Source organism: Papio anubis, chromosome 9 (genome assembly GCF_008728515.1).
Source record: "Papio anubis isolate 15944 chromosome 9, Panubis1.0, whole genome shotgun sequence".
NCBI lineage: Eukaryota > Metazoa > Chordata > Mammalia > Primates > Cercopithecidae > Papio > Papio anubis.
In genome coordinates, this window is record NC_044984.1 from 15,635,284 (window position 1) to 15,661,642 (window position 26,359).

Genomic DNA, 26,359 nt, shown 5'->3' on the forward strand with positions numbered 1-26,359 from the left:
TTTTTATATTTTATATTGTCTTTATCAGGTCAAGGTACTATATTGAGTTATGTTAGTTTTGTATAAGCTACTTTACGTATTTTGAACTTGTTTCCTATGTAACACTTAATTGTGGATGCTATGGAAGTTGCTAGATACACATTGCTTAAGCTTGTTGGAGAGTAATGGGCTGTGGGTAGAGACTGAGTCATCACAATATGAGGACGGATTGAAACCATGAGGACAAATAACATCTCCTAGGAGAAATAAGTATACTACAACAAGATCACTGCTCCTAGGTACGGTCCTTCACTCTTTTAAGTATCTGATGGGGATGAGACGCCCAGAAAAGAATCAGAACTAGGCCGGGCACGGTGGCCCATGCCTGTAATCCCAGTACTTTGGGAGGCCGAGGTGAGTGGATCACCTGAGGTCAGGAGTTTGAGACCAGCCTGGCCAACATGGCGAAACCCCATCTCTACTAAAATTAAAAAATTAGCCAGGAGTGGTGGCATGCACCTGTAATCCCAGCTACTCGGGAGGCTGAGGCAGGAAAATCTCTTGAAGCTGGGAGGCAGAGGTTACAGTGAGCCGAGATTACACCACTGTACTCCAGCCTGGGTAACAGAGTGAGACTCCATCTCAAAAAAAAAAAAAAAAAAAAAAAAAGCCAAAAAAACAAAAACAAAAAAACTAAACTATGTAGGGTCACAGCATCCACGACAGTAGAGAGCTTTTAAAGAGAAGAAATGATCAACACTATTAAAAGAGAAGAGAGACTGTAAGATGATCCCTGATAAAATGCCCATTGGCTTTAGCAGTTGGATGTCAGTAACAGCAGTATCAGCAGAGTGGTGAGAGACAGAAGCCAGATCACAAGTGGGTAAGGAGCGCAAAGGAGGTTGAGGGAGTATGGATGACAACAACAGACTATTCTTTTTTTTTTTCCAAAAAAATTAGACAATAGAGGAATTGATAACACTAACATAAATTTGAGGGATAAAGAATATTTTTTTCAGAAGAGAAAAATCTTGAGTACAGCCATATGTTGACAGTCAAGTAATTGCAGAAAAGAAGATACTAAAGACTGAAGAAAAACAAGATACCTCATAAAACGAACACACACAGAATACTGGAGGGAATGGAGCCAAGGACATAAAATTGGCCTTAGAAGGAATAGGAAGACCTCGTTCACATAGATGGGATAAGAGAAATTAAAGATAAATGGAAAAGTAGATAAAATGTAAGAGGCTGATTTATATCAAACCTGATATAAAACATCAGGGAGTATCAATCTGTATGTTATATGCTTGTTTCTAGGAATGCTTAGCCACACTGTAGGAATGGATTAAAAAAGGGTGGCATACCCATGGCAATTTGTTAGACTGGAGCAGAGGTGAAAACTGAGCTAGCACAGGCATGGGAGGAGACACAGAGGATGGAAGTGAAGGGGACTTGCCTGATCGACAGTTGGGTTCATACTGGGCAGGAAAGATAGAAGCCTCAAAGATTTGACCAAATTAGGAGAAAAAACATGACAGGAGAACTGAATGTCTGAAATCAAAGATCAGTGCTATTACAAGTGAAACAGGACTACAGTGTGGAGTTTAAGATTTCTGAGAGGAAATACTTTTCCATAAGGAAAAGACACTGTATATAATTCTGGGATGGTGCGCTGATGTTCAGTAGGGTCAAGGAGGTTCAACAAGTTAGGGCTTGGTTTGAAATGAGTCAGCTCTAAGCCTTTTAGAATCTCCTAGAATTATGGTAAGAGGGAAATGACAGCAGTGAGAAGGGGTAAAATGTAGTATAATTGGATGTATGAGTTTTGCTGGAAAACGCATTTTTTTATTAGTGAGTGGGGAGAGTTGTGTGTATTTAAGACTGCCAGTTTCTCCTCTTGGCTTCATGGAATGTGGGATTTACATGAGTATGTAGCACCTTGCCCCTGTTGACAGCTGACAGAAAAGTTGCCTCCTTAAAGGAGAGGCAAGTTTCAGGTAAGGTAACAGATGAAATTCAGTTAAAACAGTATTTGGATGGGAAAAGCATCTGGCCAAAAGATTGTGGACATAGCAAAAGTTACTGACAAGGACATGATGTTTCTGGAGGACCCAGTGGAAAAGTGTTGAGTGAAGGTAACAGCAGAAATATACAGAGAATGAGGAAAGGAACGGAAACAAGAGAAGTTTTAGATTAACATTGGTGAGTGGAGGAGTGGTGGGGGCGGATTTGCCTTGCATTCAGGAATGGAAAATTATCAGGTTAAGAGGCCTGTTTAGAGGTGGGTGGCCTCAAATGTCTTAGATCTGGCATAGTGAGGGTCCCAGAAAACATCCCACTTAAGTCCAAACAAATTGTAATGGTTGCCATGAAGTTCAAGAAACAGCAAGAGATTTCTTTTCTCAGGACGGGCAGCTTCTCGCTTCACAAAGCAGTGCCAAGGTTCCTTGTTAGGCTGAAAGCTCCCAGGAGATTTCTGAAGCAGGAGTAAAACTGGTATACATTGGATGAAGGGCTGGGATCCCCTCTTCAAGAATTCAGGATGCGAGGAAACATTTTCAAACACCTTAGCAAACTGCATATTAAAGGGCCTGATCAGTTATCTGAAACTAGAATTTTATGATTCTGATCAAAAGTTACATACTAGTAGCTGTGTACCACATTAGAATTAGTTGCCAATGTCTTATATACAAGAGATTTTACTGAAATATCTAGAAAAAAAATGTGGTTTATCCAGAAAAATCAGCCACATTAGGCCCACATTCGTATAGTGTGCTGGAATTAAGTCATGTCTTCCCCCTTTGGGTGGGGCATGCAAGCCCCAGTTCACAACATTATTTTTCCTGCCAGACCCTGGAACCTGGAGGCATTTGAGTTTGTAATTCCTGTCTTAGCCCTTGACAAGATAAATAATTCAGCCTATTTTATTTACATTCAAGTATCATGGTAGAAAACAAGTTACTGATTACTGCGTCAAGAAAAAGGATTTGCATATTTGTGTATACATTTTTAAAAAGTAGATTAACTTTATGCTAAATAATCACTTGGCTACAAAGATTAATATTAACCTATACTAAAGGTTATATTTGCTACCATCTTCATCCTACATAGTGAGCATCAATGTTGTTTCAAATATTGTTCCCAAATATTATTCAAATTCACCTAATTTTACATCTAATTGCAGATTAGAAAACTCATTGCATCACAATCTCCCGTTTCACTCAGCTATCTGAGCAGCTCTCATGCATCAGGCCCTATGTTCCCACCTGTATTTTCTTTCCGTTGAAGTCCACCCATTCCAATTATTTAAGTGATTTCATTTGAATGATGCCAAAAATAATCCTCAGGTGATGTAAACAGCTCCAAATATAATAATAAAAAGGAAAATACGGGTGAGAAATTACAAAAGTCTGGAGAATCAATTAACATATACACTTCTAAACAATGGTTAGAAAATAAGTTTGATCTGGGCTTCCCAGGAAACAAAGAAAAGAGGGAAAATATAAACAAGTACATGATTCACAGGCCCAAGAAAAACATCATTTAATCATTTATAGTCTCAGAAATCTTGCTTATTTCTAAGATTTGGGCGAAATTTCACCAGTGAGGCAGGAGGACATTGTGTGATACAGTAAACAAAGTCCCCGGTAGCATCCTTAGGACACTGATGTTTTTGCAGCTGTTAATGAAAATCTTCAACACAGGAAAACAGCAAAACCTTGATGTATAATTCCGTAAAAATTTTTGAGGGGCCAAAACAATAGGGGTCAAATCAAAGACACAGGGAAGGATAAATTAAAAACTATCAGAAGGAGTAGTTTAACATCCGGTTTTTCAGGTAATCTGCCATACATACTATTTCCTTCAGATGACTCCTTAAAAAGTTAGAATGGAAAAGCAGCATTTGAAGTTGTAATCTCTGGCAAGAACACATGGAGTGCTAAGATGTCATGATACGATGAAGTCCACATATGGAACAACAAACAACCAACTAAAACACGTGCTTGAATGGAGAACCGCTGCATGGCTGCGGTAAGGAGAGCGGAGGATCCTAATCTTCCACAGCAAGGCTTTCTGGGTGTCCTCCAACACACAGCTGAATCACGGAGGCCCTGGACAATATGTGTGGACAAATCTCACACTAAGCATTATCTTCTACATCCACAGAAAAAAATCTGTTGTAAAATATTGTCAGATTCAGGCCAACTGAATTCTGGAGGACGTCTGCAAAGACACTGCATTTCATCTTTGGTCGTCCTTTCTCGGCAGGACCACTTGCCTCCCAAAGCCTGTCCTAGGACGTGGCAATAAGGCTATACCGTCAGGGTAGAGAATTCAAGATATACATCTTTTGACCCCCCCATCACAGAAGATGGTATTTTCCATTTCTCTGGTACTGGAGCTAAGCTCCTGTGGCTCAGATTATTTATTACATTACTTTTGTAACCTTTCTCCCGAAGGAACATGTAAGCCATACACAGTTGGCATCAAATATTACCGGATGACAGATTTGTTGTTAAAATGTAAAATTAGACAATACATCTCATCTAAATTCATGGAATTCTCCCCTCTAATAATAGAGTCATGTGATAGCTTAAAAACACATGCTTTATCATCATTCAGTAGCAGTTTATTTATTAGAACATTCTGTACTCATCTAAAAATCCAACATATCTCGCTACATCTCATATTTGGTTATTTTCCTTCTCAAAAGGTCTTGTTACAAATCTAAAGCATTTAACTACCAAACTATGCCCACAAGGGTACTTGGACGATGGCTTATATCTCAAATTACAGCAATCTCAATATATTGCTGGTGACCTGTCAATCTCAAATATATTCATAAGCTACACACACAAAAATGAAATGAACAAAGTGATTCAGATTAAACAGCTCTGACTACCTATTTTAAGAAAATCACTGGGTGTGCCTAGGATCCAATGCTAACAATTTGTTACGCACTGCAGTGTTACAGCTTTCTAAATGGTAAGTAACTGTTTAAAAATTCCAAGGCATTCTTAAAATGTTTCACTTAAACATTTCTGCAATAAAATCTTATTGAACTGTTGCTTTCATTAATTTTCTACAGACTGGAGAGCAAGAAAGTCGAGTTCGATTTTTTTTTTCTTTTAACTTTGCCTACTACTAGCAAATAAACTGTGCCTCTTTTTTTAAATAAACCCCTGGCCTTGAGTTTTGGCCCCTTAATAGTAGCCTACATGGTTGACTACCCTTGGTGTTAAATTTTCTTAAATTGTATTTCTGTCAGTGTATCATTTTTTTAAGCGATGGACCCTATAATAGCAAGCACTGGTCTGTCAGGAGTGCATTTTAACAGCACGACACAAGTATTTTTCACTACAGGAGACAAACAATGATATGTATTACATGCAGTAAACACTGCCTTTGGTACACAGGGTTCTCTTAGCATTTATCTGTCTAAAATCTCACTGTGTCCTGAATGGGGGGTTTCAGGGAGAGCGAGAGGAACCTTGTCTCATATTAATGTTGCCAGTAGCTATGGTATAGCATTAGAAAAAGTCCACAAGCATTGCTACATTTCTCCTGGAAGAGAACCTGGATTTAATTTTAAATGAACAAAACAAGGAATATTAATTCATGCTTAAAAAGTCCCTTTCTTTCAGATAATTACCCCGTCTTTCTCTTACGAATTCTTTCCTAAGCTTTGGCATTTTCCCCCTTTTATTCACAAGTATCATTACCAAACAACTTTCAATTAAACACAAAAAGCTGCTAAGACAGGCCTGGCACGGTGGCTCATGCCTGTAATCCCAGCACTTCGGGAGGCCGAGGCGGGTGGATCACCTGAGGTCGGGAGTTCAAGACCAGCCTGACCAACAAGGAGAAACCCTGTCTCTACTAAAAATACAAAATTAGCCAGGCATGGTGGCGCATGCCTGTAATACCAGCTACTCGAGAGGCTGAGGCAGGAGAATCGCTTGAACTCAGAAGGCGGAGGTTGCAGGGAGCCAAGATCGCGCCATTGCACTCCAGCCTGGGCAAAAAGAGCGAAATTCCGTCACAAAAACAAACAAACAAACAAAAACCTACTAAGACATAGTGCTCTCCAAATTTAAGGTACAATACTCCAAGAAATGCTTAAAAAATTATTAGCATTTCCATGCAATTTCTACTTTTTCCTTTAAACATTGTTTTCATGATTTTTAAAATGTATAATGAAGTATTTACAATTTATAAATATATACAAATTGAAGGTGTGCACTTAAATTTCTTTAAGATAAAGATATATATAATCAAATTGTTTGGAGAACACTGTGAAAAATAATATGAGTAAAAAAAGTTGGTATTCAATTTCCTTGCCACCTGAGAAAAAGATGCAAAATCAACACTATAAAGAAAACCTAAAACCACCTAAAATTTTATAATATAATTCTACTCTACGGAATATTAAATATAATGCTTTACAAGGCCATAGAACTTTTACAAGCTAAAATAGGGAGAGCATGCGCATATAAGATATTTTAGAAAAATCACCTCAGTTACAAAGGAAATAGAATTTTCAGTAATTCTCCCAAAGATCCAAATTCATCCTAATTTATATAAAGCACACTACAATCTTAATTTAACAATCCATTCCAAATTCCAATAATCTCCAGTGTTGAGAATTTTTTCCCATACAGTCTAAAGTGCATGTATTTAGACATTTCTCCACCCATCTCCTTTGTACATGAAAAGTTGGTAAACGATCTTATTATACTAGTAGCCTTTCATATTCTTCATTATTAATCACTCTTAAACCTCATCTAAATCTGTTTCTTTAATCTTCTCCTCATGTTTAATTTCTCCCTTATCTTCGTAACTCAGTGCCATTCTCCCTTCATAACAACAGAAGCTGACATCAGAGGAGTATCAGCCAATGTGTACCGCTCTTTCCCTACTGTGTTCCACTGTCACCCCTAACTATTTTATGAATAGGATTCCTGTTTGTAGAGAAGAAAACAGACTCAGAGAGGTTGAGTAAGTTGCCTAGGAACGTGAAGCTGGGGTGTAGCAGAAGAGGGCCGATGTCAGATCTGGATACTTCGCCATGCTACCTGACATGCCTCTAAGATCTAGGAATTAGATGTAACCTCACCCAGTTTGGAAGGTATTAGGGAAGTGACAAGAACTCATGTAACTTTTTATTTTTTTAATGAAGTGATATTCACAGAAGATTAAAACAACAGTAGATGAATGCATCCTAATAGGAATACATGAGTTATCTGCCACCGATGATCATTGAGGGAGGAGGGGCAATACCTAATGTAGTAGAATAATGAGAAACACACGGTGAGACATTTAAAATATACTGCACATATTACTATGAGTGCAGTATCAGCTTGCGGCTTTGCTTTTACTTATGATTTCACAGTAAAAAATTAGGTTGTAGTGCAGATGAAAGGCTCCATATAAATTAGGAAGGAAAAATTTAAGAATAATTAATTTAAAATCTCCAGAAAAATTATATCTTTTTTACGTTGCTGCAGAAATCAAGAGCTAACCAAGAAGACAAAGCATGTAACATATTTAATCAAATAAGCACATGATCTCTATCATAAAGAGAGTGGTTTGTTTAGTAACTATCACTGACAAGATTATTTCAGATTATTTAAACACCCAGCAAACTATCAGGTCAAGATCAAGCAACTTTTCTTTAAGATCAAGCTCCAATTGATCTGCCTTGGAAGACGAGGATCACAAAGTGATTAGGAATATGGGTTCCTCAACTCAATCTGGACAAGAAAAGCATCTGCCAGGAAGAACAGGGGGACTGTTAGAAATTGTAACAGAAAAAAGCCCCCAAGAGGCAGACCACAGTGGGAATTAAGCCTTGTAAAGCTCTTTGGCTACTATCTCTGTCTAGCTTTCTGGAAAGTATGTGTTGGATTTTTTGTGTATGAAGTATAAATGCCACCGTTTCTGAAAGCCCACCCATTCATCCTGTACCTCCTTGTAAGATTCAAAGCACACTTGCATAGCTTCTTAGCCAAGTACCCACGAAGACATCCCAGCCCATTTTATAAATATAAATACAAGCTCGAGAACTTTGATTTGTACCCAAAGTTTAAACTTAAACATTTTTAAGAGACACTTTGTACATACAAATCCCACTGTTATAAATAGAAATTAATACTAAACTTTTGGCTTTGAGGATTATGCTTAGCTCTTCTTGAAGTGAAACTAACATTAGTGAGCTAGGATTAAGGTTAGTGGGTTAGGTTAGTGGTGAGAAATATAAGCATAAACAAACTTTCATGTAACATTTGTCTCATCAAGAATGTAATTCACTAAATTGTTTTAAATAATATGTCTTTAATGTATCTTCTTTAAGTGCTGGATTTAGAAACATTTATCATAACTAGAGCAAATATGTTATCTTAAATGTTTTATAACTAGAAGACAATTAAATAGGGCTTGACTTGACTTTTAAAAAGTGAAAAAAAGACAAGAAAATCACCCCTCAGACCTAGAATAGCTGACTTCAAGAGTAGAAAATTAATGGCCTTTGAAAAAATCTCCATCTTTGCAATTTGTATTACCTAAGAATTAAAAAAAAATCAGTATCATTGTGATCAGGACAGTTTGATAACATCTTTGGCCAAGATGTTACTCTCATAAATGCTGCGTTGGCAGTCCTAGTTCATCAATATAGGCATTTCCTTGTATTTCACATTGAAATACTATGATGTATAGATATTCCACTTGCCATATTAATAGATGAATGTAGATACATCACTTTAAAATCAAACATGCGACTATATCATCCCCCTTAGATTGGCAACAGATTTTCAGGTGACCAAATCCAGAGGCCTATTTTCAAATTCATATTTCACAATTATCACTTAATCACACAGGGTCATCAATAGGCCCAAATAAAAAGACATTCAAAAAAACTTCCAGTAAATAATAAATGAAAAATAATCTCATTCAATTCAGCAGATGAGTTCTATAATCCCAAATGAAATTGATTTCACAACTGCCTCACCGAATAAGGCTTTACAATGGTTTTCAAATCGAAGTATTATCACTTTTCTAGGGGACATTTAGAAATGTATATGGGGCATTCTTGGTTGCAACAGTGATAGGTGATACCATAGACCTACACAGTGGCTACCCCTCATTCTCGCCCCTCCTGCTCTCACACACCCCAGCTGCACTATCTGTGATGTCCTACAAACGTTATGAGAAAAACTCCCACCTCAGGGCCTTTGTACTGGATGTTCCTGAACCCAGAATGTCCTTCCCATACATGACCATGGCTAGCTCTTTCACTTTCATCAGGTCATTACTCAAGCCACCATCTCAGTGAGGCTGTCTGCACCTCCTCCACATGAACCAAAATTCTACAAACCTCTTGTACTGCTTCATTTTCTCCTCATTGTGTTTATCATCTCTTCATGCCCTATACTTATCTTGTTGATTATCTATTTCCCCTAAGTAGAATATAAATTCTACAAGGGGAGCAGGTATTTTTGTGTTTTATTTAGTGCTGTATGTCAAGGCATTTGACAGTATCTAGAATATACAGAATAATCACATTTCTTGAATGAAAAAAATGGGAATGGGGATGATTCAGTGTTTTGCAAGAGATATCCATTGTACAAGGAATGATAAGCATTTTGCAAGGGGTGTCAATTATTGATAACTTACTGATATCTGTGATAAGAGATGGAATAATACAAATAGCGTGAAAGCTACAAGCTAAGTCTGTCTTGCTCTGCACCCAAAAGATAACCCATAAAGCTCAAAGCTCAGCTTTTATAAGAGGACCACTGGCTTACGAAATAATTTTTACAAAGTCCAGATATAACCTCCCTTCTTCAGAAGTTTTTCTAATCTTTCCTGATCATACTAAAAGATCTTGTCATTCTCTATATTGGTTCCATGGGACTTAATTGGAGTGAAACTCTTTCTACACTCTACTTAGTTATTTGACAATAATAGTGACTATGTTTATCAGGTGTAGAAAATTTGAAAAATAACTTGCTCTTAAGTTCTTTCCAATTTTCCCAGACTGGATAGCTCATTCTTCACAAAAGAAAATATTTATAACTTTGTACTTTATATATTATAAAAAATTAATTAGAAATATAGTATTTCACATTCATTATTTATAAGAATGAAGTATTGGCACTCAAATATTTGTCAAGTGACTAAAGGTTTCATTGTAAAACTGTTAAAGAGATAGCAACGCAAGCAATCACACACATAAACCCCAGTGCTGCCTCTCAGCAAGGGTGTACTGTGAAAGAAGAGATTCTTCTAGCTCAGAACCTTTCTGATATTTTTCCTAATAAACGGTCACAGAAAATACTGGTTTATAAATTTGAAAGCAATGCAATTACTTATAATTTCTTTGTATCTCCCAAAGTACAAATGTTCCTCAGTGGATATTCACATGCAATATTTATGGACTCTAAAATTATATTCACAGTATAAGTGAGCATCTCACCTGTAAAATGCAAATAACCTGCTCACTGAAACGAATACTTGCATGAAGTTATGACTGCTTTTTCCATTCACTTCCCTTACTCCTATCCACCCAGGTAAAGGAACAGGTACTAAACCACTCATGTTACCATCTTTATACATAGATATTGGTAAGAATATATTTTTATTGAGCAGTTGATAAACAAAAAATAAGTGGTATGCTCCATGTTGTAAGGTATTTTAAAATGTAACATTCTTGATTCTTCTAGTTTTTGGTGAAATGTGAGCAGTATGTCAAAAAACATTATCCTAGAGATGGAAAATTTTAAAAAAATTAAAAATAATTACTAAAGAGATTTCAGAATCTTTTAAAAACAAAAAGAATAAAATAATTTCAAAAACAGGTAAATATGCATCTCTGTTAGAACTGCTAAAATAAAAACATGACATTGTTCTGAAAGTTTTAGAAACTAGGAGTAAAGTAATGACAGCTAAAATTAGCTTTTCTCTCTTGTTGCTTGTTGGGATCCCACAGCATAAATGAGACAGGAATTAATTTTTTCTCTGTGGTATCTGGATTACTGGTAAATATTAGGATTAGCGCATTTTATGAAGTTCCATGCCTGCTTACTAGTCCTTGTCATATCTGATATTTATGTTTACTAAAATTGATTTTCTCTTTTTATTAATAGGATGGGTTTAATGTGGATGATGCCTCACTGCATTAGTAATAACAATTTTACTTAAATTATTGCTTTGGTGTGCTCTTCTGCAAATACTCTTTCCATTCCTAAGAGTCTTTTATTTTCCCAGTAGCCCAGTTGGAGAGTTTTTAATATTAAATTGAATCATAACAACACATGCTGATTAGAGTCTAACTTAATACATGCAGCTTAATGTTAATTTTCCAACTTCAAATCAGGGATCTGACTATTCCAAGATGATTATTCATCTCAAGTGTGATTTCATTTTAAACTTGTAAAGCCCACAACTAGAGATTTTTGCATCAGAAAACACTAACATGATAGCGCAAAGGAATTCGGCGAAAAGAGAATCATTACATAACTACAAAAATACTGTGGAGAAGAAAATGGTTTATCAAGAAGATTTCATAATACAGCGCAGAAGCAAAAAATGGCACAAGCAAATGCACAGTTGGCTGATGTAGTTTGTGAAGATAGGAAACATGTTTGATTACTATAATAAGAGGATACGCTTAGGTCCTAATTCCTTTAGAGAAAAGTTATCCATTAATACTGATAATAAAGGGGGGAAATTGTTTTAAAGTTAGAAATGAAAATCTAAGTGCCACATTTCTTGCTTCACAGTATAAACTTCTACTTCCAAATAAGCTTCTTGTAAGCACCTTGAAAAGGGAAATACATGGTTAATCAGCAAAACAAGTATATTATGATAGTAAAAACAGAACTAGAACAGGCAGTATCAAACTCCATCAGAGCTAAGAAAAACAGAATTAGATCATTAAAATCACAAGGAAATAAATTTAGGCATTCTGTAGTTTTACAAAAGTTATCTTACATCTTAGACTGATTAATATCCTATAAGAATAAATGAGTGCTATAGTTTGCAATACTAATGAATTAGCTGGTGTCAAGTGTTTGAATTTTACAAGTTTTAAAGCTTACCAAGCTATGGTGATTTGTTGGCTAAAGTCAATGATGACAAAAGGTAGTGGCCATTCTAAGGTTACTTAGATTCCAATCTCTGTATGTGCAGCATGTATACATATATATAGATCCACACCTCTTCAAATGCTTAACAAGAGGAAGTGCCATGTATCAGCAGAAGTAATCATATACATAAACCAATTTTTATAAGCCAATTAAACAAAAAATAAAAGAGAAAGAAAAAGGCCATTTATAGAGACATGGCGAATACAAATGCAGTTTTATAAAAATACCTAGCAAATGGAACAAAGTGTTGCTCTTTTATTTTTATTCCCTTTGTTTTCCAGATCTTGTCCAGCATTTACACTTTGTATATTGTATTTTTTATTGATAAAGTGAGAAACATTGGCTATTTTTTTCAGAAGATGGGATGAGGATGCAGTACATGACTTTGAATAATAGAAGACATTCTAATATGAATTGGAAAAATGTTTTCAAACCAAACACCAAAATAAGACTTCAATGCCTCACAGTGTAATGAAGGGACATGCAATGGTCATTTAGGTTGGTGCAATTCTTTTTTTAGGCTATTTCATTTTTATGTGAGGCAGAAAACGGAACTACATAATACATTTCTACAATTTATATATTCATCAAAACCATTTACAAAATTATCACTTTCAGCATATTTTAAAAATGAGATTCCTTAACAAATTATGTTTATGCAGTCAAAACACACCATTAAAATTTATTATTAGTCACTTAATGGAAGTTAATGGTGAGTTTACAAATGAAGTGCTGGCTTACTTTGATATAGTCTAAGAGTAACCAAAAATAGAAATTATTTCCCAGAATTCTATGTATTTATATAGTGCAAAATAAGCAATTTTAGCAATTCTCAAATGTAGGTTTTTCCAGATGCATTTAATCCTAAATATACTTGTAGAAACAGAATATTTTTCTGCTAAGTCAGGTATGTCTAACTTATCCATCTTATGTGTAAAAACTATCCTGACTGAAATATTTCATACTTATTAAAAGATAAAAAACTGTGAAGATATAGAAACGTTATAAAACATTTTTAATACTCTGGGGGGTGGTGAAATTTCCAGTGAAAATAGCTCAAGTCTACAAAACAAACTAAAACAAAAAGCCACATAACCAAAATAATTATATTAGTAAATACTCATTTACTGAAAATGAATGCATTATAGAATTAAGGATAGAAAGATATTGTAGATGAATTTACCAATGAGAAGAAATTCTGTGTGTGCAGTAAATATTTTTAATAGAAGTCGTTTGGGGGCAGTTGTTGCTCAGGAAGTCTAGTGTGGATCCACCTAATATTTTCCAGAGTGAGGGGCACTGTTCTGAAGTATTATAAAAAAAAATTATCACTCCTGATTTGTATTGGTTCAGGAGTAGTATAAACACTAAAATGTTTAAAACAGAATTCTATAATGCTTTTCTACAATAAAGGGAAAAATGAACTTAAAATTGTAACTTTTTATAAAGCTGCAAATAAGATAATTTATAAGCAATATAACAGTATTTTTTAACAGATATGGAGTTCACTATGCTCATATGTGAAAATATTTCATAATACTAAAATTAACTTAGACATTTAAATATGATAAAAATCATAACAATAATATAGTGTTTAAAAGCTCAAATGAAGCTTACAGAAATAAAACTTATTTGTAGAATTCCATTTGATAGAAAAGCTTATGCTTTCAGAATTTAGAACAGTAAAAAGTGATTTTTCAAATAAGAATACATTGCTTTCCTGCAAAAATACTTCCAAATGATTAATATTAAAAAGATGACAATGAAAGGAAAAAGAATGAATATTGTTTCCAACATTAAAAAAGCATCTGTGTTATAAATTGCCAGATAAAACAATATTAACAACACATTCCTATTTACCTTCACACTTATAATTATGTACCAATTTAAAGTTGACCTTACATAAAAATTTAGAAGCACTAGGTTTGATCAGTGTGAGATAAAGTTACAGCTAGATTTACACTCTATGTGGCATTTTATTTTTATTTTCTCTTTTAGAGTTATTATATTATTATATTAAAGTATATAAAATTTGTAGTCAGCATAGCAAGCTTCAAATCATTTTAGTTAATTAGCAACTATGGTGAAGCATGAAGCATCACTCTTTCCCAGTAGTTTCATTTTAAACAAATCATCCTCACATATAAAAATAGCAAATTGCATTAAATTTTATATAAGACATTTTACAGCTTCTTATATAGGAAAAGCTATAAGCAGCTTCCATGGCACATACCACAGCAAACAGCTTTGAATAAACTCTGGCAAGATATCATTCATAGAGATACAAGACACATACAGCCTACATCAACTTAATGCTTAAAGCATGTCACAAAAAGTTGCAGGTTCAAAGAAAGAACAACAAAAAATTGCCCAGAAGTTGAATTCTGGTTACACTCTGACATCCTTTATTGCCTTCAAGTTGAAAAAGAAAGTATTTTGGTATTTCTCCTAGTTCTATTTAATGCTTGCTGCAAAATATTAAATAAAAGCATGTAGAATTCCTAATTCTAAAATGCTGATTATGTATTGGCTGGCTACTTTATTCCTATTTTTCAAACTGAAATAAGGCTGATAGATCGCAGTGATAAGAGTCCTTAAACATCATCACTAAAACTTTGCTATTTTTACACAGTCATTTTTAATCTACTTTAGACAGTATCAATTTTAAGCTCCAACTTAAAGTACAAAGACACTTCCATATCTAATTTGTCATAAGTTAATCTTTAAAAAATAAAAATAATTATAAATGCATTGGATAGATTTTTAACAGATACATTTCTTGTTCTGCCTGGCATATAAATATTGACTGGGTAGACTTCATAATTTCAGTCAGAAACATGTTAGAGGAAGTTTTAAAAAGTCAGTCCTTCTCTTTCTTTAGCTAATGAGTTTCCAAAGGAGGAAAGCAATCCCACAAATGGGCAAATTCTGCCTCATCAGATATGTACATTTTATGTTCCACAGCTAAATGAATGATATGCCAGTCCAGTTCTGGAAAGTGAAAAAAATTCCACTGTTAAGATTTGATACTTAGTGTACAAACCGTGGAAGATTTTTCTTTTCTTTTTCTCTTAAATATAGCTACTAGTGCCATAAAGGAGAAATAAATGGAAAGACATCAAATTTTCCATAATAATAGTTTCTATAACACTTAAGAAAATATCTTACAGTCTAAATTATTATATTTTCATATTATTTAATATCTCAAATCATCATTCAAAGAACTTAGAAGTCACATCATCATTATCACTACTCCAAGTAACACAAATAAAACACAAATCTTTAAGACTCACTGCTCATAATTAGAAATGTTTCTTTCTGTTTATGGAGGGAGAAGTGTATTAAGAAGCTAGATGTAATTGGCAAAAATATTTTACTTTTCACTGTATGTAAAAAATTATCTGGCCCAGGACAATACTTGTAACCAACAATTTATGTGGACAGGCAAATTACTATTTTATTACTTTCCTTATTCTTACTTATGTTCTTAATAATTTAGACATGAAATATAAATACGTAAGCTATTTATGTTCAGTTTCGTGCCTCAGAGAAATTACATAATATCCAAGGGCCAAAAATAAAACAACTTTTAAAATAGAACTTAAAGTATGCTGAATTTGGAGGAAAATGAGAAAAATTACTTTTAAAGCTCAGGAAACTAACCACAGAATATTACTTGTTCACTGATTATATTACAGATTCTATGTAATTAAATAAGTAATTAGATAGGAAAAATTTTAGGTGTACCTCCCTTTTTCCTTTAGCTAATTTCACCCATTGCCTGAAATCATGCCTCTCATACAGTAAGCATTTAATAAACATTTTTGGACAACTATTTATACATAATCAAAGAAATTAATTTGTAAATAAAATCTGCTTGACTGTATTTGTTGATTTAACATACAGAATCAGACTATTTTAATTTGCCAGTCAGAGACATATGCTGTTGAACATCTACACAATTTCACTGAGACACATGCTTTCCACATAAAACTAAATACCACATCTGCGGCATAATCTATAACACGTAACACAGTGTTTTACACACACCAATTCTCCATTTCACTTCTGCAATTTTAAGTGTTGATGAAGTTGCCAAATAAGTCACATTATATACAACAAACCTTCAGTTTAAATAAGGGATAAGATTGCTGTTAACAACTTAGTTTGAAATGTTAACAACCCTTAGGCTGTTAACATAACAACTGGTCATTAATGTGGTAATGACCAATTTAAGAGGAAATTGTACTCTGAGAAATGAATATATTGGCAATCAGGACCAGAGTTTATATTTGAAATAATATTATATATGTTTAATAAGTTAACTAGCATTAAAAGTTTGAGCCTATCAGAGGGTAACTAAAAGTTATTCTACAAAAAGCCACATACACTCTTATAGAGATATAAAAACTTCTGATATGAAAACTATTTTTGATAAATGCATTTTAGCAAAACACTTGAGACTATTAAATACCAGTTTAAAATCATACATTTTTACTACCACAAGGAAAAATAAAACACAACAAGTCTAAGATTACTGTCTCTGCTCAATACTATGCTGACAGCTACAAAGCATGTTATACTCACAATATAGGTATTTCCTTGGCAAATTTTTATTTTTGGTTTTCAAAAACCCCAGAGATTTCAGTGGACATTCTTTCCAGTTTACTTAATTTTTGTCCTTTGGTTTATTAAAAAAGCTTAACATTGCCTGGGCTATATAAATTCCTTATTTGAAATGGTAACATAAATCCACTTGAGATACTGAAATTACAAATGTAAAAGTCAAAAGGAGTCAAAAAGCTATGACTATTGGTTAGTACCGATGAAGCAAACTAAAAAGCAGTATTAAATCACTAAAAGCAAATACAAATGCTTTATGTGGAAATGAGGCTCTAATTCACAACGAGCAGAAGAGAAATTTTTATTTCAAAGAGAAGAGTTCAAAGACTGGAGAGTTCTAAAAGAATGAACATTATACATTAATTTTGATTAGTTGTGCCAACACAATGAGGGAAATCCTGGCTGGAGAGAGTGACTTCTCACTGTTGGCACCTTGCATGTGTTTTACGCACTTGGAACACAGAGAAGTAGTAACAAGTGGTCATAATTAGTCAGGAGGCTGTCAGACGAGGCCGTCCTAAGAGCGAGAAAGAGTAGAATCTGATAAACAGTACTGCTTTCACCCTCTTGTAACTATCATTAATCAAATGATATATTTTTATATCTAAAGATTGGATCTGACTGAAAATAGCTGAATTATATACTAAGAAGGACCAGATTGCCTAGAAAACACCTACCAAAAGACCAAGGTACTAAAGGAGTTACCGTTGATTGATACATTTTGTCATAAGGGAAAAATTCCAAATAAATCGCTTAACGTCAAACCAGAAAAATGATTAATTGTATTAAATATGAAAACCCCAATGATGCCATATATCATTTCTATAATTTGATAGATCCTGCTTTATTAATATAAGTAATTTTCAGCTGAAGTAAGTCGCAAAGTTGTCTGAAAAGCAAAATAATTTTTCCTCAGCAGAAGTTCTGTGTTGAGTACTTAATGCTAGAAAATAAAAACTTTAGTCGGCTTCATAGCTTCATAACCAAGAACACCTGCCTTGTCCTGAAAGCGTTCAGATGTTTACAGGTTGGAGAGTGGCTGTCATTTTCCCATAATGATGGAGGTCTTTACTTTGTTATTATCCATAAAACTACTGGCAAGTCTGAGGCACTTCAATTGCTTAGTTGTATTTTTGAGATTACCGTTTAGAATGTCATGGGGTGGGGTGGGGGGGAAGATGTATCTACACTTGGAGAAAGTTTTCAAAACTCTACAATAAATGCATTAATAAATATTAGTCAAGGATGTGCACCTGACTTCCTCTGACAAGCCTGAAACAGAAAAGAGAGCTGAGTAACTTTAGAAGAATAAATTCAAGTCCAACTAAGAGGCATCAGTTAAACTCTTACACAGTCCATTTTTTTTTCAAGTTGAACTTTTAAAAAATAAAGAGTTAAGATATTTTGCCAAATGGCTGATTAATATCTTTGTGCTATGCTCAGCACCATTCCTCCTTAAGCTCCAAAAAAAAAAAAAAAAAAAAAAAGGCAAAAATAAATAAATCAACCTGAATGCTGATTTCTACCAAATACATCCTTGACATTAACTGGCAGTTTCAATATAGGCAGTGCCATAACCAATTGCCTGAGTGTGCAGGCAAGCCAAATTGAAATACTTTAAATATTGTGGTTTGTTGGCTGTTCCTTAAGCATTAATTTGAGTAACACACACAGGGCAACGCTTTGAAGGCTGACAGGTCAACTTCTTTTAGGAATATAAGCCGGCAGTAAGGAAATGAAACAAGCAAACAAAAAATACACTTACAAAAGTACTTTAAAAGGCATCCAGTCACCACTGGTGTGCAAGGATAATTCCTACCTCAGATAGTCTCTGCGACAAAGGATAAGATTAGCTTTAGTGTACAGGGTGGAGCCCACCTCTCCCAAGCGACAGTCACAGCAGGCACACTTCAGGCAGTCTTCATGCCAGTATTTGTCCAGTGCCTTTAGAAGATACCGGTCCTTGATCTTTCGGTTGCAGCCAGCACAACCTTTCGGCTTGGTGTCTGGCTGGACTGAGAGCATTTGTATACCTGAAGGAAGACAAAAGCAAAAAAGAGAGCTGAGACTACTAGACGAATAAAAAGATGTCAAAAGACCTCAAACAAGTTAAATATTTAATATTTCCTTATTCTAGGAGTGCTAGCTTTTCTTGTTTAGGGCTATACTGAAATCAAACTAAATTTTGGAAGCAAAAAGTCTCAAACTTTATCAAGTGCTTATTAAATCATTCATAAAGTTATGCATGCCAAGTGGTAATAATAAATTCATGTTATCATAGTAAATTGACATTATAAGTATGAAGTTCAAGAACATTAAATAATTTTATAGTATCTTCATTCTCCCCATAGAGCAGTTCCTTTAGAAAGAAAATGTGAGTAAATGACGATCTGAAAGAAAGTTATTTAACAAATTAATCTATGCACAGTCCATAGAAGTAAAAATATGAGTTTTGCTTAACTGTTTAAAAATTTCACTTGATATGTGCTTGATGGTGGAAGGAGAGTGCACCTGGTATGGGATTACACTAACCTTATTCAGCAGTAGAGGTGTTTATAGTTAAGTACACAGAACAGCTACCCGAAAAGCTCACCAATCCTGTATTGCTTGCTTGCTTCCAAATACTTCCTTCTATGTCCTTGATATTTCAAAGTATTCATTGTGTTCAAATATAATATTTATACTCACAAGCATCAGTCAGCACCTATATTAACGGCAGATTACTTAACTATATACTATATGGCTTTATGTAAACCTAAAATATATGATTATACCATTTATTACCATAAACATACAAAATTATTTGTTTTATAAAGAAAAAACAATAGATGGCCAGATCTAAATATATATACAATTATACCTATATAAATATATACATATTATATGTATACAATGCTAAACATAGGCACATTTATATATTTTAAAGATATAAATCTATCATAAATAAGGAATCCAGCTGGATTCTATGGGTTTTACAGTTTGATTGAAATCTTTTGAATGAATGGATATTCACCTTGAGTGTCTTCTTATTTCCTAGGTATTAAACACCCAGCTTTAGCAAGAAGCTGGACCAACTATCCAGTGCCTCATATTTATCAAATAACTCATTTTAAGCACTATAAAGTACTGCAGACATCATCAATTCCAAATTCCCTCATTTTACAAATTATGTTACAGAGGCCCAAGAGAGGTTCAGATACTTGCTCAAAGCTGAAAGACAGTTACGCTGTAGTCTCTGGCCAAATGGCCTTCTTGCAGTCCAGAGACCCCTCTGCTGCATTATGTTTGCTCTCCTAGGCATAAAGTTTTAAACTTGCATTTAGAAGGATACAAAACACCAAAATGTGCATGCATTATAGGAAAAGAAATGCCAAGCTAGAATCTGCATTTTTGTGCATTTTCCTTCTCCAGAACAGCTAAACCTCCTCCAGGTTCCTCTGATACCTGATGATGAAGTCTTCACCCCCCTCACAACCTTCACAACCTTTTTTTAAAAAAAATAATCGCACTGGTGAGAGACATCAAGGCATCCGCAGAGCAGAATAACTTTTCTAACTACAAATAATACATGAGTTGCACAAAATATTGTTAGGATGTTGAACTTTCATTAGAAAATAACTTGTCTGGTAGAGTTGTGTAGGGAATGGCAGGATATAAAGCAGAGTAGCTGTTCTTTCTTTCTGCATCATAAGCATAGCTGTAGTCACCGGAGCTGCAGACTAACAGCTGGATTTGTAAGAAGAGCAGGTGGTATCCCTATAGCCTGCTTTCTGTTCCTTTCCTTTGAAGGAGCTAAGGGCCTAGTGCAGATTAATCATAACCCTTGATAGCTCTGCTAAATCTCACTCTCTAGAACTTCTAACAAATGAAGTTTCTTTGATCAGAACTAGTTATCCTCTTCTAGCAAGGTTCCACAAGGAATGAATCACATTAATTACAGTGAACAACAGACCCAAGTGCCTATTAACCATATATCTGTGGGGAGGGGGAAGTTTTGATTTACTCAGTGAAATTCTGGATGGTGTTACTGAAAACATCTAGATAATAAATATTAAGAGAAGCCATTCTAATTAAGCCATCCTAATTAATGGCCATTCTATTAAATTTATAAGGCTATTATTTTTATTTATCACAAGTCTCAAAGATGAAAAATAAAAAAAAAAAAAATCCCAGCAAAACCTTCTTAGTAGCAGCTAAGCTGTATTTCTCATAGTTGTGTTTCTACCATCAAGCATACAAGGTCAGTTACTTTATTCAAAATGCTTTGCAACCAAGACAGGGGATACCAACATTTGGCACAAGGAACACTACCCTACTTGTCTTCACGAAATGTTTTTGTTGTGTTGACATTTTAATTTAGCACTCAGAGGCCAATTAATATTTGAAACTCTTACATTCTGTTTGGCCTTAGGCATAAAAGGAGTTTGATATTTTACACTCCATCCTGGTACCTTCTTTTAGAGAACGTCATGGCATTTCTCTTGAAAATGGAATCCCTTGAATTCCATGCAAGTTAACAATTGTAGCGAAAGAACTATTTTGTAGTCACCATGTTACCGTGTACTTAAAAGGCATAAAGCAGTCCGCGGCCTCCCCTCTTCTTCCAGAAGAACATGTCTGGGTAGAGTTATGTGTTCTTAGCTAAGAAACATTTCACAAGTTGCTCATAGCACATCAGAACTCATAACTAGTTTTAGATTGGCATGTAAATTGTTCTGAGGGAAATTCTTATTGCCTCTGAGACCCTGCCATTCTGAGTTATTTGACAGTTTAAGGGAAATCATAATTAAAAAAAAGACATAAATAATAGCCTGTGCAGTGTGGTGTGCAGAAATAAGTAGAACCATTTCATTTAAACTCTGGTGAGCTTTTAATTGCCTGGATTGCATTGTGAGGCGGCCTAACGGTTGATTGCCTCCATTATGTTCCCTTGTTCTGTGCCATTCATCCGCACAGTCTCAGCTTCAGTAGTTAACACAACAAAGTAACCACAACTCCACAACACACAGGGGTTTAAAAAACAATAATAATAATAATGAAAGATTTGCAGCCCTTAGACACAGTCTTACATTTTTGGACTAACTACACAGAGTGAATAGAAAACATTTTTGTCCCTGTCGGGAAATTCACAGAGAACAATTTGGGAGAGGAAAGAGGAAGAGGGAATACATAAAGGGGATTGGAAGAGATGAGGTGCTTCAGAAAGATGCTAAAATGGGAATGCAGGTTCTGCAGCTGGGAGCATTGACACAGATTAAAAGAATTTGGCCAACATGGCCATTCGATTGCCAAGAGGCAACAGACAAAAGATTTTCCTCCTGCCCATCTTCATCCTCTTCCCAGCCCCCAACACAGGTTGGAAAACTGGATTGGGCCTAAAAGCTTGTTTCTCTCTGTTCACTGGCCCAGAGCATCCCTACAGGCTGCAGCCCCCTAAGGGCCAACAATGCAAATAGATGTCCCCAGATCTCAGGCACTGGAGCTGCTTAACTCTGTTCTGCCCCTTCAACTCCCAGCCCCCCTCCCTACCCTTCACCCCCCCTCCCCTTTTTGAGCAATGGAGCTGGGAACCAATTTGATTCCCTTTTTCTCCAATGCAGCTGCAAGGCTCAGAGATACTGACATTTTTCCACTCTTATCAGTTTAATTACAGTTACCATGGCAGCAAAGTGCTAGTGCTTGGCAAAGGCCAACAAGAGATTTGCAAGACTGAGTTCAATTTTGATGCAGCTCACATGCAAAATAAAAAAAAAAAAAAATAAGAAACATACATACACTCTAACAAAGAATCCCTTGCGGAGTTTACGCTCCAGCCTTTTGTGGTTGTGTCTTTGCAGCCACACAGGGATGGTTTGCAAAGAATGTAGCAGTATTTGTTGCATCTAGCAAGATTAATTGGTTTAAGCAGCAGTCTTTCAAAGCAGTTACAACAATAATATTTCGGTTCTTTCAGAAAGACACAAAAGCAGCGGAAGAGCAGAAAGGCTTTTGAGCAGCCAAGAGTGCAGAGCGCCGGCAAAGTGCATCTATGATAGATTGTAACCTTACCAAAACTTTTCTCCTTTTTCTGCATGAGTTGACTTAGGCGTGCCTGAGTTGCAGCAGCTTCGCATTGAGCACCAAGCCCAAAGGTAGAAGTAGAAGGGGGTCTCCTTGATTTCGCTTAAGTGTGGACCTGGTGCGCAGCCTACACCGCCGAGGACCGACTATTGTGAAGCCACTTTGGGAGCGGGTCGGATTGGCGGCAGGGGGTGGGGGAAGGGATGAGGACGGCCAGACAAGACAGGGCGCACACACGGAGCCCCTCGCAGTGTGCAAAATGATGGCGAATGACAAAGCCACATGCTTCCCTAACTCTGCCCGTAATCCTAAAATCCCAGCGGCCCCTTTTAGCTTCCTGGTAACAAATGGATTTGATTAAACTGTCACATGCAGCGTTAGCATAGCATATCATGTTCAATATGAAAAAGATCATAAATCTGACTTGTATTTCATAACAGCAATCTGGGTAGTCCCCGTAAAAAATGTGCTGCATCAGTTTGAATCTCAACCTATTAGGACATAGGCACCTTGGTCCAGGGACCTTCCCTGTTCTGGCTACTTCTGCCCCTACCCGCCCCCGCCCCCCGCCGCCCCCATCCCCACACACAGCCACTTTTCCATGGCAAAGGAACAACATTTTGTTATTATGGCTGCGTGGAGAGAGGCAGAAGTGTCAACAAGGACCAAAAGATTGTAATTTCAACTCTTTATGAAGTGGGGGGTCATGAATTCCAGCAAGTAAGGGGGAGGGGTCCGGAAACCCACCCAGGACTGAATTCTTTTCCTATGGGCTGGGAGCAAACACTTCCTAATTCCAAACTCTCCCTGCCCCTCTCTCCCCGGGAGTCAGGGGTGTGGAAATACTGCAGTTCATGGTGAACTTTGACTATTATCCACTCGAGTCGTACTTGAGACGTTCCGCGCCGCAGCCGCTCTCCCTCCTTCCATCAACATCTTCCGCCTGCATCTATTTCATGTCTCATCATAAAAATAATGAAGCCTCACATGATTTAAACAAAACCGTCTCAGTAGAGCTGCAGCCCGAGTGAAAGTTGCAGTGCGGAGCTGGGTTGCAGCTCCAGTTTATGCCTCATTAGCAGAGGCTGGGGAAGAAAAAAATACCCACATCCGCACACGCACGCGCGCACCCGCAGACACACACACCACAAATAAGCCGACGCGTGTGTACACAGTTGCTGCACTTACCTTCTCAATTAAGCGATACAGGGGGAGGCCGTTCAGTAAGCACAGTGGCTGCTTTGTAGCGCTTCTCCTTGGGAAAGGTCAAAAAGAAGCATTGTTTGAAAAAAAAAAAAAAAAAGACGGGGGAGGGAATGTCTATTTTTTTTAAGTTTAAAATAATGAGGTCCTCAAGGATCCGCCAAGTAATGGTGTTGACCGCATCTGAGCCACAGGTGTCCTCCTTTTAGGCAACTGCAGTCCGAGGCTGTCTCTCTCCGTCCTGGTTCAAGACAACTTACCCCAGCAGCGTGCGAGGAGCCGAGCTGAAGGAAGCTCCGGCTCTCAGCTGCAAAATGCAATCCCTTCCCAGCCAGACATAATACAGCCAAAGAAAAGGTCACTCAGTTATTACTGAGCCGGCGGAGCCCAGGCAGCGCTTGTCAAGACCACAGAGAAGCAGCTCCCTTCCGATTTAAGACTATTTACCTCTCGCCCCCACCCCTCCCCTCTTCTTTCCTTCTCTCCCTCCCTCTCTCGCTGGCTCCCTCGCTCGCTCTCGTGTGCCTGTTCTGCAGCTCAGTCAAGTACAGCCGCCCTCGGAAAGTGCAAAGCAGCCACGAGACAGATCGGGCTTTGTTGCTAATTTCCCAGGGTGAAAATTTACAAGCCTGCGAGTGCAGTCAGCACAACCACATGCATATGCTACTCACAAACGCTGGGGACAAACCCGCACACAAAATGTGACCTCTGCAGGAGTCGACTGAGGAAGGACCCTACCTCCTGGACCCGTCCAAAAGAAGAACTCCAGCGACAGGGCTCCGGAGGAAAAGGGTAGGGTTCCTAAAATAACCAGGACATTTTGGAATAGGTGGCTACATTTAAAGCAAATTGCCTTCCAAAGCCATTTCTGAAGCTACCAATTATGGAAATTAAAATAAAAGCAAGAGAATCAAACTGCTACCATCATACCCTGGAAAAGCACACAACCTTTAAGAAATGTCTGGAGGTGGCTGCAGTTGCTGGTCTCTCTGTGACTTCCATTCATGAACTCTCTGAAGTCGCTGCTCCGCAAGTCCGCCACACAAGCCTGATTCTGGGATCACACACACACTCGCCTTCCTCCCTTCCTCCCTTCTTCCTCTAATGGCCCAAGACCCAAACTGTGAACTTGTTCTCCATTCACTAATGCTGACCCCCACCACCACCACCCCAAACACACTTCCTGCAATTACTTGAATTCCTTACTATTTAAAACTCACACGCTCCAATGAAAAACAGCCAAGAGCACTGAGAAACATGTTTTCAGGACTAACTTGGTCAAAGAACCATAGTTTCTCCACCACTACCGCTTTGTCTTCACAGGCTTGTTTTAAGGCCTTAACAGATTTTTTTTTTTTCTTCAACTATTTCTAACCTCCTCTCCTCTTAACTTTACTTGGCATCTATAAAGGCCACCGGTAGCTTTAAAATGCCTTATTATTTTTCTAAGTTTTCAAACTTCAAAGTCACCCTCTCTTTGGGTTGCTCATAAAGTACCTCACCAGATTTTACAAAGCTTCGTCAGAGGTCAAGCTTAAAAATGGTCCACGTTTGAATGACACTCACTGAAATGTTTAAGAGCCAAGAAATATTCAATTGTTGAGCTACAAAAAACTTTTTTCTTCTCTTCACCATCAGTTTGAATCTAGTTCTAGTTTTTTAAAAAATCAAAGCACCCCCCATGAGTATTTAAGCTAAATTTTGTTTGTCTCCATAAAGAATAAAGGCACAACATTGATAACTAGTTTTCACCCCCTCCCTTTTGAAGGCTCATAATAAGATAGCCTGTGGTTTGCTTTCCTCTCCGTTTAAAAAGCAACAAAACTCAGAACTAACCTGAAAAATAACGATATTCAGAGACGGTAGAGTAATGAGAACCCCTTAGTTGACTTGTTCTGTACATAGGCAGATTTCTTAAGTTTGGCTTTTCTGGCCCGTCTAGGCAGGCATACATGCACTTCACCCATCCGCACAGCTCCCTGCTGTTCTACCCCACCTCTCTGCTAGAGCCACTCTGAAAACACCCCAGTATGTGTGAGTGTGTGTGTATGTGTGTGTGCGTGCATGTGTGTGTGTCTCGTGCGCACTGTCTCAGCCAATGCACTGAGAAGAAGAAAAGAGGGAGGGAGGGAGAAGTATGTGTGGGGAAAGGGAGAAATAAAATCAAAACAAATGGTACAGCTAATGAGGACAATTAAATTAATTATGTTCAAGGAGATGAGATTTTTTTTCCCTCCAACTGTATGATCTGTTACCCCTCGCTGGCAACTGCTGCTCTGTAATTCATGGCAACTGATTAGTGCATCTATGCAAATCTTTGTTTAAATCATTCAACTAATTAAATG

General features: G+C 36.7%; 1 protein-coding gene across 10 annotated transcripts in view; it reads right to left on the reverse strand.

Annotated features, from left to right (window-relative positions):
• LMO3 (LIM domain only 3) overlaps window positions 1-26,359 on the reverse strand; it is a 62,491-nt gene that overhangs the window by 34,278 nt on the left and 1,854 nt on the right. The window contains exons 1-3 of one of the 10 annotated variants that reach the window (XM_021922083.2): window positions 25,851-26,219; window positions 24,000-24,066; window positions 18,571-18,784 (exon numbers count right to left, since the gene is read on the reverse strand). In XM_021922083.2, the coding sequence (XP_021777775.1) occupies window positions 18,571-18,776 (206 nt within the window). In that variant the 5' untranslated portion in view covers window positions 18,777-18,784; window positions 24,000-24,066; window positions 25,851-26,219. Of the gene's footprint in view, window positions 1-16,801; window positions 17,269-18,570; window positions 18,785-22,799; window positions 23,310-23,999; window positions 24,704-24,752; window positions 25,780-25,850; window positions 26,220-26,359 lie in introns of those variants that run through there. The other 9 variants (XM_021922084.2, XM_021922085.2, XM_021922086.2 and 6 more) reach the window with 9 other exon arrangements.